Source organism: Phacochoerus africanus, chromosome 8 (genome assembly GCF_016906955.1).
Source record: "Phacochoerus africanus isolate WHEZ1 chromosome 8, ROS_Pafr_v1, whole genome shotgun sequence".
NCBI classification, from domain to species: Eukaryota; Metazoa; Chordata; class Mammalia; order Artiodactyla; family Suidae; genus Phacochoerus; species Phacochoerus africanus.
In genome coordinates this window covers 127,565,555-127,586,615 of record NC_062551.1, presented here as the reverse complement: position 1 = coordinate 127,586,615, position 21,061 = coordinate 127,565,555, and the positions used below count along the sequence as shown (strand labels likewise).

At 44.1% G+C, this 21,061-nt stretch overlaps 1 protein-coding gene across 1 annotated transcript; it reads right to left on the bottom strand.

The window, feature by feature from the left end:
* Positions 1-995: 995 nt before the first annotated feature.
* HSBP1L1 (heat shock factor binding protein 1 like 1) lies at positions 996-21,030 on the bottom strand. Its single transcript, XM_047794166.1, has 5 exons — positions 20,789-21,030; positions 13,047-13,417; positions 11,648-11,714; positions 4,125-4,219; positions 996-2,177 (listed from the first exon to the last, which is right to left on the bottom strand). The coding sequence occupies exons 2-5, from the start codon at positions 13,095-13,097 to the stop codon at positions 2,172-2,174; spliced, it is 219 nt and encodes a 72-aa protein (XP_047650122.1). The 5' UTR covers positions 13,098-13,417; positions 20,789-21,030; the 3' UTR covers positions 996-2,171.
* Positions 21,031-21,061: the final 31 nt, after the last annotated feature.

Sequence of the window (21,061 nt, the reverse complement as noted above, 5' to 3'; positions counted from 1 at the left end):
CACACACAAAGGAGTGTGTTTTGGGGGGCATGCAGAAGTTCCTGGGGCCAGGGATTGAACCTGTGCCACAACAATGACCTGCAACTCACAACAGTGACAAATGCTGGATTCCCAACCTGCTGCACCACCAGGGAACTCCAGGAGTGTATTTTAGATGGATTTTTTTTTTTTGTCTTTTTGCCATTTCTCGGGCCACTCCCGCGGCATATGGAGGTTCCCAGGCCAGGGATCGAATTGGAGCTGTAGCCACCGGCCTACGCCAGAGCCACAGCAACTGGGGATCCGAGCCACACCTGCAACCTACACCACAGCTCACGGCAACGCCAGATCGTTAACCCACTGAGCAAGGGTAGGGATCGAACCCGCAACCTCATGGTTCCTAGTCGGACTTGTTAACCACTGAGCCACAACAGGAACTCCTTAAATGGATTTAAAATTCAAATCTACAGTGTAGTATCTCCAGCCTTAACATTTCCGTTTATGGAGTTCCCATTGTGACTGAGCAGTAACGAACCCACCAGAACTAGTATCCACAAGGATGTGGATTCAATCCCTGGCCCTGCTCAGTGGGTTAAGGATTCAGCATTGTCGTGAGCTGGCTGTGGTATAGGTCGCATATGCAGTTTGGACCCCTGTGGCTGTGGCGTAGGCTGGCAGCTGCAGCCCCGATTTGACCCCTAGCATGAGAACTTCCATATGCAGCAGGTGTGGCCCTTAAAAAAAAAAAAAAAAAGCAAAACCCAAACAACAACAACAAAAAACCGCCTAGATCTATAGGGCCGCTGAACCTTTTCCTCATTGCTGTGCATGTTGCTTTAATCAAGTTGAAATTAACTAGAAAAGTATGTTGATAGCCATAGCTCTCTGGGCATCAAGTGACTGACTTCTGCTCCCCAACCTCCCAGGATGGCTTTTCTGCAAAGTCCAGGGATTGGACAAGGCAGCCAAAACAGAGGCAAGCAGCCTAGGAGGTAGAGACTGACACACACACAGGAGACATGCAAGGGTATTTATTGCAGACTTATTTTGAAACAGTCAAATGGAAAATTGTCAAAGGACTTAAACTGCAAGTTAGTTACACAGAACTAGACCTATACATACCAATACAGGCAAATCTCAAACTACTGAATGGAAAAATGGTCGAGAAGGATACTTTGGTATGGTGCCATTTACATAATTTTAAGACATTAGAACAAAGATCTGAAACAGTAAAACAATCAGCAGTGTTTGCAGTAGGCTGTTCTGCAGGCATCCTCAGGTCTGGAGGGTAAACACCCTATTCTACCTGCACTGAGCCCATGAGAGGTATGGAGCCCAAGGCACCCAGAAAAATGTTTATGATATGAGAACAGGGTATTGGGTTATAAACAGTATGATCAGTTGTATAAAATTGCCTGCATAGAAGAGTATTGACAGTGGTTAATTCTAAATTGTAGAATTATGAGTGATTTTGACTTTTGTATAAAGTTGCATTTACATGTAGGAATAATATTAATTTTTACCATGAGCGCCTACAACTGACCCCTTCTCAGGTGAGCATAGCTCTGCTTTTACTTTGGCTCAGAGATAGGTGAACTAGACAAGTATTCGAAGGCATCTCTGACCAAATCAACTTAGGTGTGTTTCTTGTGCATCTCCTTGGTAACTACCTCTAGGGAGTGCAGTGGGTGAGGGCGACCCAGGAGGCAGTCACAGAGATCCTGCATCACCTGTTTCTTTGGTTTTCCTTTAGTTTGGAGAACATACTGCCAGAACCTGCTTGAACTGGGCAGATTACAACCAGCCGTCCCCCAAACTCTGACTGGAATTATTGAATAGGAATGAAGAACAACTTCTATCACCAAACTGCTTATGATACTTTTAAGAAAGAGCTATATGAACTTAATTCAGGAAAAAAAAAATTGACCTAATGGAGTTCATACTTTTCTTCCATAATTTACAAATATTAGGTATGCACTGAAAAATGTTTTGCCATTTTACAACTATCTTTGTTAAGTGGCTAATCACCCTCTGAATTACATTCTTATTGCATTGCCTTTGTTTTCTAAAAAACATTTATTTTACTAAAATGAATTTTTAAATTAAAGACTAAAAATCAGAACACATGTAGATTATTTCCCAAAAATTCAGTTTTCATTTTTTCACACTTTCAAGTAACTGGTCTCCTGTCTTCAAGTCTGCAAGAAAAAAATTAAAAGAAGTAATGATTGATTTATATATCAATGTGAAATAAACTGGAATCCAAGCTTTCAATAAAAGTACATTAATTTCTGTAATTACTAGAACAGTTTTATATAGGAAAAGTTCATACGTAGAAAAACAAATGTTAACTGATTTTCATTTTGGTCAGATGGAGACTGTGGATTCACAACTGAAGGGAATAAACAGCATGTGCTCTTCTAATGACAAAATGTTACTTGGTATCAACAGTGTGGAGAGGTGCTCATAGAATCAGGATATTATGTTAGTGAAACGTGCTTGAGAATCTTTATAAAATAAGGTTTGTGTCTCCAAATATGTCACATGGACACAAAGTCAGTCCAAGACCTGAAGCCAAGCATTTATTTGCTTCTTCAAGGTGAAGTGCAGGAGAAAACAAAAACACTTATTTGAAAAGATATATGCACTGTGTAATGTTCATAGCAGCATTATTTACAATTGCCAAGACCTGGAAACAGCCTAAATATCCATGGGCAGATGAACGGATTAAGAAGACTGTGGTACACAGTCCGTTCATATACACAGTGTAGCCATAAAAAGAATGAAATAATGCCATTTGTAGCAACATGGATGGAACTAGAGATAATCATACTAAGTGAAGTCGGGCAGCGAAAGACAAATATCATATGAGATCATTTATATGTGGAATCTAAAAAATACAACTAGTGAGTATAACAAGAAAGAGGCAGGCTCACAGAACACACTAGCGGTTATCACTGGAGAGGGAGGAGAGGGAAGGGGGTTGGGACAACATAGGGATAGAGGAGTAAGAGGTACAAATTACTACATATACAATAAGCTACAAGAATACTTTGTAGGAGTTCTTGTTGTGGCTCAGTGGGTCAAGAACCCAACATAGTGTCCATGAGGGTGCTGTTTGATGCCTGGTCTCACTCAGTAGGTTAAGGATCCAGTGTTGGTGCAAGCTGTGGCATAGGCTGCAGATGCAGCTCAGATGTGGTGGACTCCTAGCCCAGGAACTTCCATATGCTTCAGGCGTGGCCGTAAAAAGAAAGAAAGAAAGAAAGAAAGAAAGAAAAAAAAAAAAGGAATACCTTGTACAACATGGAGAATATAGAAAATATTTTACATAACTGTAAATGCAGTATAAACTTTAAAAATTATGAATCATGGCATTCCCATCATGGCTCAGCAGAAATGAATCTGACTAGAATCCATGATGATGTGGGTTCGATTCCTCAGTGGGTTAAGGATTGCCGTGAGCTGTGGTGTAGGTCACAAATGGGGCTTGGATCCTGTGTTGCTGTGGCTATGGCATAGGCCAGCAGCTGAGTTCTGATTCAACCCTTAGCCTGGGAACTTCATATGCCATGGGTGCAGCCCTAAAAAGCAAAGAAAAAAAATTCGGAATCACTTTATTGTACACCTATAACTTACATAATATTGTACACAGGCTACAATAAAAAATAAAAGTAAAAATTTAATAGTAAAAAAAGATGAAGGGCAAAATTCCACTGGAAAAGAAATGTTTGCATTTTGGGGGGCAGGGTAAGATCCTTAGGAACCAGTCATGAAATGGGGTGAGAGCCTAAGGTACGTGTCTTCTCTAAATGGTTATATGAACATATAGCCTCAAACAGAAGCCACTAGTTAATTCCCAATCTCTCATTCATTGTGACTTATGTCTTGATTGAAGACTAATCTGAAGGACGAAGGTGAAAAATACTTTAATAAAATTCAACTTTTTAATAATAGTTTTTATTTTAAGTTTGCACTTTTAAGGGAACAATGATAAAGAGCATTAGTGGATGTTTTTTATTCCTGAAGGTTTTGCAGACTCGGTAGTTCTCTTAGTGAACAAATATGGGATCAGATTTTTCAAGATGAAAGCAAACAGAAGATACGTAAAAGGTAAACATATTGGTGTCCTAATAAGGTCTTACCATTTGTTCTTTGACAGAACCTTCAATCCCAGCTTGCACCATTAAGTCGTTGACATTCTTCTGCAAATCCTCTATACGACCTCCCATTTCCTCCAGTACAATGTTAAGGAGAACAGAACCCAGTCCTTCAAAGCCTCCCTCAAAGGCTGCATCAAACTGCACTGCTGGGTCGGACGTGGGGTCAGATGGAAATGCCCTGTACTGCATTTAAAACAAGGGGGTCAAAGATGACAGTACTAATACCTTAAGGTCAGTGCAAGTTAATGACGTCCCTGCAGTTTTGTAGTGTGTTATTAATCTTTGCATGGCCCAGTACTGAAAACTTGGTTCCCTTTGTGTGGACATGTATTCAGGGATAAGAGGTCACCTGGTATGTTTAACTATGTTTCAACCAAACTCTAATCAGTATGAAAATATAATGGAAATTAACTCTGTTTCAAACAAACTTTCCTACTGTTTAATTTCATCAAGTTTAAGAATCTTCTGGGATGGGATTAAGACGGCGGAATAGAAGGACTGCAGCTCAACTTCTCTCCTAAAAACAACTAAATTTACAACTAAATGCTGAGAAATCTTCAACCAAATGGATCAGAAACCTTCGAAAAGATATCCTACTCCAGAAGACAAAAACAAGGCCACATCAAGAGTTAGGAGGCGTGATTATGTGATATAAGCAACCCCATAGCTCCTGGCTGGGAAGCCCCACAGACTAGAAAGTAATTGGTTCACAGAGACTCATCTACAGGAGTGAGAGTTCTGAGCGCCACATCAAATGCCCATGTGTGGGGATCTGGTACTGGGAGAAAGAGCCCCTGGAGCATCTGGCATTGAAGACCAGTGGGGCTTGTGCACAGGAGCTCCATGGGACTGGGGGAAACAGAGACTCCACTCTTAAAAGGTGCACACAGACCTTCATGTGCACTGGGTCCCAGGGCAAAGCAAAGTCTCCATAGGAATCTGGGTCAAACCTGACTGCAGTTCTTGGAGGACCTCCTGGAAAAACAGGGGTGAATGTGGCTTGTTGTGGGGAAGGACATTGGAAACAAAGCTCTTGGGAATATTCAGCAGTATGCCTTTCTCTGGAGGTGGCCATTTTGGGAAAATCTGGACCCACCCATCAGCGCTGAGAAGCCCCAGGCCAAACAACAATCCAGGTGGGATCACAGCCCCACCCCTCAGTAAACAGGCTGCCTAAAGAAAAACACCCCCCCCACCCCCCCCCACCCCACCCCCCCTGCTAGGCACACAGCCACCTCTAATCCCATCCAGAGACTAAGCCCCACACACCAGAGGGATAGGAAGCAGCTCCACCTACCAGTGGGCAGGCATCAGTCCCTCCCATCAGGAAGCCCTCATTCCGACCTCAGCCACAAGGGGGACACACACCTTGAGAGGTTAAGAGAGGCTACAACTCCATTATCTGTAAACAGGTCACCACACCAAAAAGCTATAAAAATGAAAAGACAGAGAACTATAACTCAGATGAGGAAGAAAGAAAAAAAAAACCCAGAAAATCAGCTAATGATCAGGAGATTCTCAGCCTCCAGGAAAGAGACTTTAGACTGTTGATGCGAAATATGGTGCAAGACATTGGAAATACACTGGAGGCAAAGATGGATAACTTACAGGAAACACTGACCAAAGAGATACAAGATAAAAAACTTAAACAACAAGAGATGCAAAATACAATAACTGAAATAAAAAATTCACTAGAAGCAGAATACAGGAGGCAGAAGAACAAATAAGCAAGGGGGAGGACAGACTAGTGGAAATTATGGATGCAGAACAGAAAAGAGAAAAAAGAGTGAAAACAAATGAAGAGAGCCTCAGAGAACTCTGGGACAACAATAAATGCACCAACATCCATGTTATAGGGGGGCCAGAAGGAGAAGAGAGAGAGAAGGGGACAGAAAAAATATTCCAAGAGATAATAGCTGAATACTTCCCTAACATAGGAAAGGAACCACTCACTCAAATCCAGGAAGCACAACCAGTACCATATAAAATAAACCCAAGGAAGAACACCCCGAGACACATATTAATCACATTGACCAAAATTAAAGACAAAGAGAAAATCCTGAAAGCAGCTAGGGGAAAGAAATAACACATAAGGGTACCCGGTAAGGTTATCGGGAGAGTTTTCAGCAGAAACTCTGCAGGCCAGAAGGGAGTGGCATGATATACTTCACAGGATGGAAGGAAAAAACCTCCAAACGAGATTACTTCACCCAGCAAGGCTCTCCTTCAGATCTGAAGGAGAAATGAAAAGCTTCACAGATAAGCAAGAGCTAAGAGAACTCAGCAACACAACACCAGCTTTACAACAAATACTAAAGGAACTTCTTTAGGCAGAAAAGGAAAGGCCACAGCCAGACACAAAAATACCACAAATAACAAGGCTCACCAGCAGAAGTGCGCAGTAAAGATAAGAAATCATTCACGCACAATTATACCTCCAAAATCAGAAATCATGAGAAGAGGTGGGTACAAATGCAGGACACTGGAGATGAACTTGCAATTAAGAGACTAACAGCTTAAAACGATCATATATATATATATATGACTCATATCAAAACTCATATATATATATATATCTCATATATATATATATATGAGTCTATATATATATATATATATATCTCATATATATATATATATATGAGTCTATATATATATATAGACTCATATCAAAACTTCAGAGGAACTGCAAACCAAAAATCTACAACTGATACACAAACATATAAGAAAAATCAACTCAGATACAACACTAAAGAGAGTCATCAAACCACAAGAGGAGAGAACAGGAGAAGAAGGGAAGAAAAAAGAGCAACAAAAACAAATCCAAAGCAATTAATAAAGTGGCAATAAGAACATACATATCAATAATTACCTTCAATGTTAATGGACTAAACACCCCAACCAAAAGACATAGACTGGCTGAATGCATACAAAAACAAGATCCAATATATATGCTGTCTTCAAGAGACCCACTTCACTTCTAGGGACACATACAAATTGAAAGGGAGAGGATGGAAGAAAATATTCCACGCAAACAGGATTCAAAAGAAAGCTGGAGCAGCAATACTCATATCAGACAATCACAATGGACTTTGAAATGAAGAATATTTTAAGGGACAAGGAAGGTCACTACCTAATGATCCAAGGATCAATCCAAGAAGAGGATGTAACAATTTTAAATATCTACGCACCCAACACAGGTTCACCACAGTATATAAGGCAACTGCTAACAACCTTAAAAGGAGAAATCTACAATAACACAATAATAGTGGGAGACTTTTTTAACACCCCACTTACAGCAATGGACAGATCATCCACACAGAAAATCAAAAAGGAGACACAGGCCCTGAATAAAGCATTAGACCAGATGGGCTTCATAGATACTTACAGGACATTCCATCCAAAAGCAACAGAATACACATTCTTCTCAAGTGCACATGGAACATTCCCTAAGATTGATCACATCCTGGGCGACAAATCAAACCTCAGTAACTTTAAGAAAATTGAAATCACATCAAGAATCTTTTCCTGACCGCATCGCTATACGACCGGAAATCAACAACGAGACAAAAACTGCATAAAACACAGACGCGTGGAGACTCAACAACATGCTACTAAACAACCAATGGATCACTGAAGAAATCAAAGAGGAAATTAAAAAATACCTAGAAGCAAATGACAACAAAGATACAACACTCCAAAACCTATGGGATGCGGCAAAATCGTTCTGAGAGGAAAGTTGATGGCAATACAAGCCCACCTCAGGAAACAAGAAAAAGCTCAAATGAACAAGCTAACTTTACACCTAAAGCAGCTCAAGAGAGAAGACCACACAAGACCTAAAGTCAGTAGAAGGAAAGAAATCATAAAGATCAGAGCAGAAATCAATGAAATAGAAATGAAGAAAACCATAGAAAAGATCAATGAAATGAAAAGCTGGTTCTTTGAAAAGATCAACAACATTGATAAACCCTTAGTCAGACTGACTTATCAAGAAAAAAGAGAGAGGACTCAAATCAATAAAATTAGAAATGAGAAAGGAGATGCAACAATGGACATCACAGAAATACAAAGGATCATAAGAGACTACATATGCAATTATATGCCAATAAAATGGAAAACCTAGAAGAAATGGGCAAATTCTTAGAAAAGTACAATCTTCCAAGACTAAACCAAGATGAAAGAGAAAGGATGAATGGACCAATCACAGGAACTGAAATTGAAACTATGATTAAAAAACTGCCAACAAACAAAAGTCCAGGACCAGATGGCTTCACAGGCGAATTCTATCAAACATTTAGAGAAGAGCTAACAACTCTCCTTCTGAAACTATTCCAAAAAACTGCAGGGGAAGGGATACTTCCAAACTCATTCTATGAGGCCACCATCATCCTGATACCAAAACCAGACAAAGATACCACAAAAAAGGAAACTACAGGCCAATATCACTGATGAACATAGATGCAAAAATCCTCAACAAAGTACTGGCAAATGGCATCCAACAATACATTAAAAGGATTGTACATCACGATCAAGGGGGATTTATCCCAGGGATGCAAGGGTTCTTCAATATCAGCAAATTGATCAGTGTGATATACCACATTAACAAACTGAAGAATAAAAACCACATGATCCTCTCAATAGATGCAGAAAAAGCCTTTGACAAAATCTAACACCAATTTCTGATAAAAACCTTTCAGAAAGTGGGCATAAGAGGGAACCTACCTCAACATAATAAAAGCCATATAGGACAAACCCACAGCTAACATCATTCTCAATGGTGAAAAGCTGAAAGAATTCCCACTGAGATCAGGAACAAGACAAGGATGTCCGCTCCTGCCACTACTATTCAGCATATTTTTGCAAGTCTGAGCCACAGCAATCAGAGAATTAAAAGAGTTAAAAGTAATTGAAATTGGAAAGGAAGAAGTATCACTCTTTGCAGTTGACATGATACTATACCTAGAGGATCCTAAAGACTCTACCAGAAAACTGTTAGAACTCATCAATGAATTTGGCAAAGTCGCAGAAAACTGTTAGAACTCATCAATGAATTTGGCAAAATTAATACACAGAAATTGATGGCATTTCTATATACTAACAATGAATGATCAGAAACAGAAATTAGGGAAGCAATCCCATTTGCCATCGCATCCAAAAGTATAAAATACCTAGAAGTAAACCTACCTAAAGAGGCAAAAGACCTCTACTCTGAAAACTATAAGACACTGATGAAAGAAATCAAAGATGACACAAATAGATGGAAAGACATACCATGCTCATGGATTGGAAGAGTTAACATTATCAAAATGACTACACCAGCCAAGGCAATCTACAGATTCAATGCAATCCCTATCAAATTACCAAGGACATTTTTCACAGAACTCAAACAAAATATTTGAAAGTTTGCTTGGAAGCACAGAAGACCCAGAATAGCCAAAGACATCCTGGAAAAGAAAAATGGAGCTGGAGGAATCAGGCTCCCTCACTTCAGACTATACTACACAACAACAGTCATCAAACCCATATGGTACTGGCACAAAGACAGAAATAAAGATCAGTGGAACAGGAGAGAAAGCCCAGAATTACACCCATGCACCTACAGCCAACTCATCTACGACAAAGGAGGCAAGAACATACACTGGAGAAAAGACAGCCTGTTCAATAGGTGGAGCTGGGAAAATTGGACAGCCACATGGAAAAGAATGAAAGGAGAACACTCCCTAACAGCATACACAAAAATAAACCCAAAATGGATTAAAGACCTAGATATAAGACCAGACACTATAAAACTCTTAGAGGAACACATAGGCCAAACCCTCTCTGACTTAAAGAACAGCAACATCTTCTCAGATCCACCTCTTAGAGTAATGACAGCAAAAACAAAAATAAACAAATGGGACCCGATCAAACCTAAACAAAAGGAAAAGACAACCCACAGAATGGGAAAAAAATCTTTGCAAATGAATCAACTGACAAGGGATTCATCTCCAAAACTGATATAAACACCTTCTGCAGCTCCATACCGAAAAAACAAACAACCCCATCCAAAAATGGGCAGAAGATCTAAACAGACAGTTCTCCAGAGAAGACATACAGATGGCCAGAAAACACATGAAAAGATGTTCAACATCACTCATTATCAGAGAAATGCACATCACAATCACGATGAGGTATACCACCTGACACCAGCCAGAATGGCCAGCATCCAAAAGTCTACAAACCATAAGTGCTGGAGAGGGTGTGGAGAAAAAGCAACCCCATTACACTGTTGGTGGGATTGTAAATTGGTATAACCACTGTGGAAAACAGGATGGAGAGTCCTCAGAAAACTAAACACAGAACTACCATTGGATCCAGCAATCCCACTCCGGGGCATCTATCCAGAGAAAACCACGACCCGCAAAGACACATGTACTCCAATGTTCATTGCAGCACGCTTTTCAATAGCCAAGCCGTGGAAACCACCTAAATGTCCATCGACAGAGGAGTGGATCCAGAAGATGTGGTACATATACACAATGGAAGATTACTCAGACATTCAAAGGAACGAAATCCCGGCATTTTTAGCAACATGGATAGGCCTAGAAAGTATCATGCAAAGTGAAGTCAGTCAGACAATGAGACACCAACATCCAATGCTTTCACTGACATGTGGAATCTGAAAGAAGGACAGACTGAACTTCTTTGCAGAACAGATACTGACTCACAGACTTTGAAAAACTTATGGTCTCCAAAGGAGACAGTTCAGGGGGTTGGGGGATGCACTGGGGTTGTGGTATGGAAATCCAATAAAATTGGATTGTGATGATCATTGTAGAAGTATAAATGTAATAAATTCATTGAGTAATAAAAAATTAAATTAGGAAAAATTAATCTTCTTTCTCCCATGGGGACCCAACTACAGGACCAAAAGTTATGGGTAAATTGTTCCCTCTACAACACTTTGGACACATTTTAGCAAAGAAATTTAATTGTGTGAAGTGAGTTCACTCTGCAAGTCTCAGGGCAAGCATCCCTTTATCTGGATTTTCTTAAACCAGAAACAAACATTCTATACTAACTGTTTCATGTCTTATCAAACAGTGAGCTGCTGAAGTTAAAAAACAAAACAAGGCAAGAAGCCTTGTTTCGGACCCTGTCTATGATGGAGACCTTCCCCCATACATTTGCAGGGTTCTGACTGGCGGAGAATAAATGTTATCGAGCACTCTCCAGATTTATTTAGAGCTTGCTGGAAAAGCCCCACTGGGTAGTATGTATTGCTTATGTGTCCCGGTGTTTTACCCTTGCCATACAAAATGCCTTGTATTGCTGGTCAAGCAGGAAGTAATTACCTGTGCATGGAAATTAATACATCAGGATGCCATATAAAGGCACAAATGCAACCTCCAGAAAGTCCTAGGTCAACAATTATCCACTAATGGTAGACAACACAAGATATTCCACACTAGTTCAATAGTCCAAAAGCATTACAGCATTTGCTATGAAATAGAAAAGGATATTTCTGAAGTTTAATGTTGCAGTCAGAGCTTGAAAATGTTCTTGAAGTTCCTGAAATAGATTTTCTGCCTGAAAAAAATGAACAATAAGACAACTAAATATATATATTTACTTTTGATGTAAAACATTCTAAGCACCATGGAAGAGAGCCATGATTTTTGACAAGGTGTCTTCCCATTCAAAGGGTACCTAAGGAGCTTCCTTGTGTCACAGTGGGTTAAGGAACTGGTGCCGTCACTGCTGTGGCTTGGTGGATGCTGTGGATTCCTGGCTGGGGAACTGGAAGGCACCGCCAAAAAAAAAAAAAAAAAAAAGAAAAAAAGAAAAAGAAAAGAAGGAGTTCCCGTCGTGGCGCAGTGGTTAACGAATGGGACTAGGAATCAGAAGGTTTCGGGTTCGATCCCTGCCCTTGCTCAGTGGGTTAGCGATCCGGCATTGCAGTGAGCTGTGGTGTAGGTGGCAGACCCGGCTCGGATCCCGCGTTGCTGTGGCCCTGGCGTAGGCCGGCGGCTACAACTCCGATTCAACCCCTAGCCTGGGAACCTCCATATGACGCGACAGCGGTCCAAGAAATGGTAAAAAGACAAAAAAAAAAAAAAAAAAAAGAAAAAAAAAGGAAAAGAAAAAGAAAGCAAAGAAAAATCTAGAAAAATATGTCTAGAAGATAACCTAAGATATAGTCTTCTTAACCTTGGGTTCCTCAAATAATTCTTCAGAAGAGCTGAAACAATCAGCTCCCACCTCCCTTAAACTTGTGCGTATTTATTAGCTGTGGTTGGTATTGCAGAAATTGCTTCTCAGGCCATGCCGAAAGACCAGCTATTGTTACAGGCAGAGGCCATATCGGATACCGCCTTGTGGTTTACGATTTCAAATCTCATACCATTTACCTTCTAACTCCTTCCTCGCACCTGTGTACTACCTCCAGGGCAGGGCCGAGCAGAGGTGGGACCTCCACCTCAAATCCAGTTTCACAAGTGAAGATGGCATGGCGCTCCGTCTGGAGCTCTTCCTCCAGCTCTTCCTCACTCGGGTGGTGGTCGGGGCGGGGGGTGGTTTAGTTTGGTTTTGAAAATGAGTATTCAAGTATGTACATCTAACCAATTCTTTTTAACAAGACAAACTGATGAGTCCTGAAATGCTGCTTCCTGATCTCTGGTTGCCTCATCTCTGGCCCCAGAGCTCCTCGCGGACGGCTGGCCGGCGGCGCAGGGCAGGTTTCTCCGCGTCCCGGGTGGTCCAGCTGCAGGCAGAGCGCTGGCGTCGCTTCTGCCCTGGGAAGGCGGGGGCGGGGGGCGGAGTGTGGAGTGGGGAATACACAGTGCAGTCAGGGATCCGGCGGGGATCGGGTGGGGGTCCGGCAAGGAGGGAACAGGAGGAAGGAGCAGGATCCTCACTCACCGCGTCGCGCAGCGCGCGCCCACTGGGAGCTTCGTGTCCCCGCGCGTCCATGTGGGTGGGCCCGGCCGGTCCAGGTGGGTCGGGTGGTCCAGGGGTCCGGGGGCTCTGTCCCGGCAGCTCAGCCAGAGAGTCCGAGGGCCGGGATGTGCTCCTGACACTGGCCAAGCAGCTGAGGACCCAGGAGTGAATTCCTGGGCGAGGCGCGGCCGTGCGCGGCGGGAGGAGGCTGAGGAGGCGAGGCCAGAGCCGGGCGCTGGGTCGCTGTCTCTCCGGCGGGATGGGATCACCGCGGGACCAGGCCGATTGCAGCTCAGCGTGCGCGGCACCGTTTGCTGCGTTTTCGTTGCGTCAGAGTCGAGAGTGAGCACGACCTTTTACCATTGTGGCAAAGTATACACATCATATAAAGTTGCCATTTTAACCATTTTTAAATACACAGCGCAGTGGCGTTGAATACATAAGGTTGTTGTGCGGCCATCGCCACCATCCACCCACGAACATTCTCATCTTCCCAAACCGAAGCTCGTCACCCATTACACATCAACTCAGCCTCCTCAGCCCCTGAAATTCCCCTTCCACTCTCTGTGTCCCCGCGTTTTTTGTAATATTGTCGCTTCTTTAAAGGGGGGATGATGGGGGGGGGGGGGTTGCGGGGCGGGGGCGGAATCTGGCTGCGATCCACTTACAGCCTCTTTTCGCACCAGGTCCTGGGCCTTGTAATCATCAGTACAGGAGACTCTGCCCTCTCTCTGAACCTCCCCCATTTCTGAGTCAACTTCAAGACCAAGAATAGTCATGTTCTGGAGCTCCCTGGTGGCTCCCCTAGTGGAGGATCCGGCGCTGTCACTGTTGTGGCTCTGGTTACAGCTCTGGCCTCTGGTGTGGCCAAAAATAAATAAGTAAATAAATAAATAAGAATGGTTATGTTCTGTGACCAGCTCCCCACACACTAACAACACTTGCATCTGGATTCTGATTTTATTGAAGATCTAGATGGAAGGCTTGACAGCAACTTTCCCTCCCTTTGGGCCTATCTGGATGGTGGCCTGTGGGTCACTTTATGGGTGATGTCCCAGGATCCTGTTCTTAGCATATACTGGCTTCATTCACATGTTTGTACCCCTCTGGCCCTCTGGACTCAAAGCAATGTGGGGCAGGCTGTGCCTGTCTGAGTCACTTCAATGTTCCAGGAGCCTAGCCGAGTGACAACGTGTGGATACCTGGTTGCTGAGTGTGTGTGAATCAGCCATGCATGCAAAGAAGTGAAACACAACATCCTTAGTCATCAGGACAATGCAAATCAAAACCACCCACTTCACATTCACTGTAATAGCTACACTCAAAAGACAAACAACAAGGAGTTCCCACTGTGGTGCAACAGGATTGGCTTCATCTTGTGAGTGCTGGCTGGGCACAGTGAGTTAAAGATCCATTGTTGCTGCAGCTGTGGCTTAGGTTGCTACTGTGGCTCCAGTCTGATCCCGGGTCCAGGAACTCCATATGTCACAGGGTGGCCAAAAATATAACAAGTGTGGTTGAGGATGTGGCAGAGTTGGAGCCCTCACAAGTTGGTGGGAACTTAAAGTGGTACAGCCAGTGTGGAATACTGTCTGGCATGTCCATAAAAAATTAAATATAGAAGTCCCCTGGTGGCTAAGTGGGTTAAGGATCCAGTACTGTCACGGCTATGGCTCGAGTTTGATCCCACTTGTATGTAGAATCTAAAAAAAAAAGGGAGTTCCTACTATGGTGCAATGGGATTGGTGGTGTCTCTGGAGCGCTAGGATGCAGGTTCAATCCCTAGCCCAGCACAGTGGATTATGGATCCAGCATTGTTGCAGCTGTAGCACAGGTCGCAACTGCATCTCCAATCTGATATCTGGTCCAGGAACTTCCATGCACTACAGGTGCAGCTGAAAAAAGAAGAAGAAGAAGAAAAAAAAAGCCTACCATTAAAAAAAAAATGAGGGAGTTCCTGTAGTGGCTCAGCAGTTAACAAACCTGACTAGTATCCATGAAGGGTTAGGGTTAGGGTTAGGACCTGGACCAGATATCAGATTGGAGATGCAGTTGCGACCTGCGCTACAGCTGCAACAATGCTGGGTTTGATCCCTGGCCTTGCTCAGTGAGTTAAGGATCTGGTGTTGCCATGAGCTGTGGTTTTGGTCATAGATGTGGCTTGAATCTGGTGTTGCTGTGGCTGTGGTGTAGGCTGGTGGCTGCAGCTCCAATTCAGCCCCTAGCCTGGGAACTTCCATATGCCATGGGTGTGGCCCTAAAAAGGCAACAAAAAAAAAAAAAAAAAAGAAAAAGAAAAAGAAAAAAGAAAAAGAAAAGAAAAAAGAAAAAGAAAGATACCAATGAATTTATTTTACAAAACAGAAATAAACTCACAGACGTAAAAAACCAACTTATGGTTACCAAAGGGGAAGGGGGGGAGGGATAAATTAGCCACAGCAACGTGGGATCTGAGCCGTGTCTGCGACCTACACCACAGTTTGGAATTAAAATATATATACTACACTATATAAAATAGATAACTGGAGTTCCCATTGTGGCTCAGTGGTTAACGAACCCGACTACCAACCCTGAGGTTGAGGGTTCGATCCCGGCCTCCCTCAGTGGGTTAATGATCTGGTGTTGCTGTGAGCTGTGGTGTAGGTCACTGACTCGGCTCGGATCCCGTGTTGCTGTGCCTGTGGCATAGGCCGGCGGTTTCAGCTCCGATTAGACCCCTAGTCCAGGAACCTCCATATGCCACAGGTGTAGCCCTAAAAAAGACAAATAAAATAAAATAGATAAACAAAAAGGACCTGCCGTAGAGCACAGAGAACTATACTCAATATCTTGTAATAACCTATAATGGAAAAGAATCTAATAAAAGAATATACATTTATATATATATGTATATCTGAATCATTTTGCTGTATACCTGAAATTAACACAACATTGTAAATCAACTGTATTTCAACAAAAGTAAAAAAAAAAAAAGTTACTCTATAACCTCAGTTTCACCTCTAGGTATGTTTCCAAGGAAATAACAGGATATATCCACACAAAAACGTGTACACAAATGTTGACAGCAGCATTATTAACAATAGCCAAATGGTGGAAACAACCCAAATGTCCATCAACAGATGGATGGATGAACAAAATGTGGTCCCTCCTCACAATGGAATATTATTCAGGCGGAGGAAGGGATGAAGCCTTGATGTGTGATACTGCGTGGAGGAACTTTGGGGACAGGATGCTCAGTGAGAGAGGCCAGTCACATGAGGCATATGGTTGGACTCTGCTCATATGATGTGTCCAGATTAGCAAATCCAGAAGTTCCTGAGAGGCTGAGTGGGTTAAGGATCCGCCATTGCCACAGCTGTTGTACAAGTTGCAACTGTGATGTGGGTCCGAGAACTTCCACATGCTGATGGTGTGGCCAAACACCAAAAAACCAAAACAGATTGGCAAATCCATAGAGACAAGAAGTAGAGGAAGGGGAAGGGGAGATTCTGTGCTATAATTAAGGGATTTCTCCTTTTAAATTTTATTGGAGTACAGTTGACTTAACAATGTTGTGTTAGCTTCAGGTGTACGGCAGAATGAATCAGTTATACATTTACATATACCCATTCTATTTCAGATTTTTTTTTACTTTTTTTTTTTTTTTTGGTCTTTTTAGGGCTGTACCCGAGGCATATGGAGGTTCCCAGGCTAGAGGTTGAATCAGAGCTACAGCTGCTGGCCTACATCACAGCCATGGCAACGTGGGATCTGAGCCGTGTCTGCGACCTACAGCACAGCTCATGGAAACACCGGATTCTTAACCCACTGAACAAGGCCAGAGATCAAACCCTTGTCTTTATAGATACCAGTCAGGTTCTTTAACTGCTGAGCCATGACGGGAACTCCTTTTTCAGATTCTTTCTCCCATATGGGCCATCACAGATTATAGGATAGATTTCCCTGTGCTATCCAGTAGGCCCTCGTTACTTATTGATTTTGTATATAGTAGTGTATATATGTTAATCCCAACCTCCCGATTTAGCCCTCCCCTAATCCTTTCCCCTTTGGTAACCATAAATTTGCTTTTGAAATCTTTGAGTCTGTTTCTGTTTAAGGACTTTTTTCTTGGGGGACAAAAATATCCTAAGACCAGATTGTGGTGACTGTCGCACAAACCTGTGAATATATTAAAAATCATTCAATTGTGCACTTTAGATGGGTGGATTGTATCTCATATATATGTGAGTTGCTTGTCAATATAACCATTAAAATAATAACTTTTTATTGAAGTCAGTTGGTTTACAATATTGTGTTAGTTTCAGGTATATATTGCAAAATGCTTCTGTTAAATATACATTCAGATTCTTTTACATTATGGGTTATTATAAGATACTGAATACTATTAGAGGAAGAGAGAGGAATGGAGGGGAGGGGAGAGGAATGGAAGAGAATGAAGGAGAGAGGAGGGGTAAGGGGTTTGTGTGTCTCTGTAGGTGGGGGGGTCTTTGTGTTCCCTCCCCAGCCCAGGCAGAAGGTGTGGCCAAGCAAACAGCAGGAAAGCCTGCCTGGCAAGAGGGGCAATGGGACCAAGAGGGCCCGGCTGAAGCCTGGGCATGTTCGTGGAGAAGGTTCCAGCCTCTGGAAGTGTTTGCTGGGCACTGGGCCCCACCTCCCTCAGGCATGGTCCAGTTGGTTCTGGAACTTTTGCCCTCCCAGCTCTGCCCAGCTGCCTGAGGAGTTATGTCCACCAGCTGCTCCACAGGGTGCAGGCGTCCAAGTTGGACAGAGCAAAGCCAGAGTCTGGAGCATCCTGGGACCTTGGGCTCCGGGTATTAAAAGGCAGCCTGGGTCCTGGTGCAGTTTCCTTCTCGGCTCCCACATACCCCACACACCCTCCACATGAGCCATGCCTTCCTCATTTTTAATTACAGACAATGTTTAACAGGCAGGGAGCTTGGGGTGGGCCCACACCCACGGGACCTGGAATTAGAAATGCAGAAGGAGGCCCTGGCCTGTCTCCACCTGTACTGCTTCCCTCTTCTCCAGAAGGGTTTCTGGGAGGCCGCCCACCAGCCTGAGGTTATCTTTCAGTTCAAGATTCAACAGTCTGACCAGGATGATTAGCATCTGATGTACATAGCAGGCTGCTTCAGAATTGGATTCCCCTGTGAAAACAAAGGCCCAGGCCCCATTCCAGAGTGTGGCAGGAGGTCTAGGTGGATGAGGGGTCTCCCAGGTGGAACTGATGGAGATGGTGCAGGACTACCCTGGGGGGTGGGGGGCAAGCCTTGGGGCCTCCCAGCAGTCTGAAGCCTAGTCCCCTCCTAAGAAGTGCGAGAATAAGTATGGTACAGCAACTCTTCCAAAAATCGAACACAGATTTACCATATGAATCAATTCCACTTCTGGGTATAAACCACAAAGAAGTGAAAACGGTTACTTGAACAAATATTTGTACACCATGTTTATAGCAGTGTTATTCCCAATAGCCAAAAGGAGGAAGCAACCCAAGGGTCTGTAGATGGACAAATGAATGGATAAATTAAATGTTATATATGTAGTTATATATGCAGTTGTTATTTATTATTTATTTTTTTATTCATTTGGGCCCCACCTGTGGCATATGGAAGTTTCCAGGCCAGGGCTGAATTGGAGCTGCAGCTGCTGGCCTATACCACAGCCACAGCAAGTGGGATCTGCGTTTGGGACCTACACCACAGCTCCCAGCAATGCTAGATCCTTAACTCACTGAGTGAGGCCAGGGATGGAGCCTACATCCTTATGGATACTAGTTGGGTTTGTTACTGCTGTGCCACAACAGGAATTCCCTGAAGATATTTAAAAATGTTTGGACACTCTGCTGTTCTGTCACTGATGTCTTCCACACTTTCTGGAAAGTTAAGTTCCCAGAAAAAAGTGGCAAAGCAATCAATCCATTCCCAACAAGGCAGTGAGTGTTGCAAGTGCTAGGCACTTCCTGCAAACCAGGCTCAGACCTGTGGCAGCTCCTGGCTGGTGACTCACAAAATTTAGCCACACCAGTCCTCATGAAGGGAAAAGGGGGTAGGAGTGAAGAAGCTCCAACTAACCATTTCCTCTCAAGGGGGCCTGAAGCAGGTGGCTCCTGGCTCTGGGCTCCCTCAGCTCAACTTTGCTCAGGTGGCCTTCCCACCTGTTTGGTTGTTTGGAGTTTCTGCTTTCTCCTGATTGTATTGCAGGTGGAGTTCGCATTTCTGCTTATGGTTCTCCTCACTGGTTTGGGGAGGGGCGCTCTGCCTGGGCTGCCCTGGGGCCCTGGCAGCTCCTTCTCACCAGGGAAGAACATGCAGCCTCATAACCAGGAGGAGCAGGAAAACTCTCAGGGTGTGCAGCTTTCCTTTCCTGTTTGTTTTGTTTTGGCTGCCTCTGTGGCATGTGGAAGTTCTCAAGCCAGGGATCAAACCCTTGCTGCAGTTGCAACCTACAGTTTATATATGTTGGCAATGCTGGATCCTTACTCGCAGTGCCACAAGGGAACTTCCCCTTTCCTGCTTAAAAAAAAATTTTTTTTTCTCCTCTTGTCCTTTCATCTTACTTTTGTGATTTTGCCATTTCAGTTCTACAAAGGCGACAATGTGCTTGTGGGAGGTCTCAGCAATCCCTTGGCTACATGGACACTCCTGCCCAAAGGCCAAGCAGAGGTCCCCCCAGACACGAAGCTCTGGAAGGCAGAGAGGCAGGGGTTGGAAAGGTGGTCATATCCTTGATCTTCAAAGGATGTTTCAGCACCTGACCTGAGTCCACCAGAGTCCAGAGAAGACCTAGAAGGTTAGATGGCCTGTTCCAAGGCCTGCAGAGATGGGACATGCAGTGGGTTCAGGGCTGAAGCACAGTTCTGTGGTCTCTGCAGGTGTTCTGCACATTAAGCGCCATTGCTTATGAAACAGGTGTGGAGATGCTATGCTTTCATTGAATGCAGTCTTATCGAAAGGCGCCATTTTTGTCTACCGTCTGCCCCATGTTGGGCTGAGTGGCAACCCGGCTGGGTGTGCAGTGGTTCCACTACTAGGGAACAACACAGGTGTCAATTTGGAAAGTTAGAAATGGCTGATGTGGGTTGTTAGGGGTCATCAGTGTGGGGGTATGTGGAGTGTTGTGGAGTGTTGTTACGTTAGTGTTGCTGATCTTGCGGATTTTTCAGAATTGGAGTGTGTGTGTTGGGGGAAGTAATGCTCCTTTGTAATGAACATCCCTGTTCCAGGGGTCGAGCCCAGTTACCTTCTCACTGATGTTATAGTCCAAGGCCTGAAGGCAGGTGTCTGGGTCAGTTCCATTTAGCTAGGAACTGGGCCACCTCCTAGTGGAGCTCACTGGTCTACCTTGTTTGCACCTAGCCAGCAGGTGAGGGTGAGCAAAGAGGGTGGGGAGGAGACCCAGGGAGCCAGGCACTTTCACTCATGGCATTGGCAGGGGGCTCAGCACCAAGGCAAGGGGTGGGACTGGAGGCCAGCAGTGAGTCCATCCTAAGGGCTTCAGGCTGCGGGGTGGGCTTTTGTTTCCCCAGAGGAATCGCCCTCCTGGCCCTACTAGCCTAGCCTAAACACCCATGGCCCTCCGCAAACTTGTCAACTCTGCTCCTCTTATCCCCAGGGTCAGGATGGGACCCAAGGACCTGGTCAGAGGAAGAATGATGGAAGGACCACCGGGGCGCTCAGACCCGCCCTGTTCCCCAAGAAGGGAGCGTCCCCAGGCCTCGCGCTTACCCCAAGGGCGGTCCGTCGTTCTCCTGGGCTGCGTGCAGCGTCTACACAGGTATTAGCCACGGGACAGGTGGCCCCGGGTCCACGTGGGCACCTGGCCCAGAAGTATCGACCCTGACAGGAAAGTATTTCCTAACCTCAGCCACGTGGGCCAGCGGAGCAACACCCACTGGGCGGGTGTAGTGCCCCCGCCACGACCTCAGGCCCCAACCTCATCCTGCCCTACCGGCATTCCCACCGGCGCGCTCTAGGACCCAGGGGCGCCTGTCGGGCCGC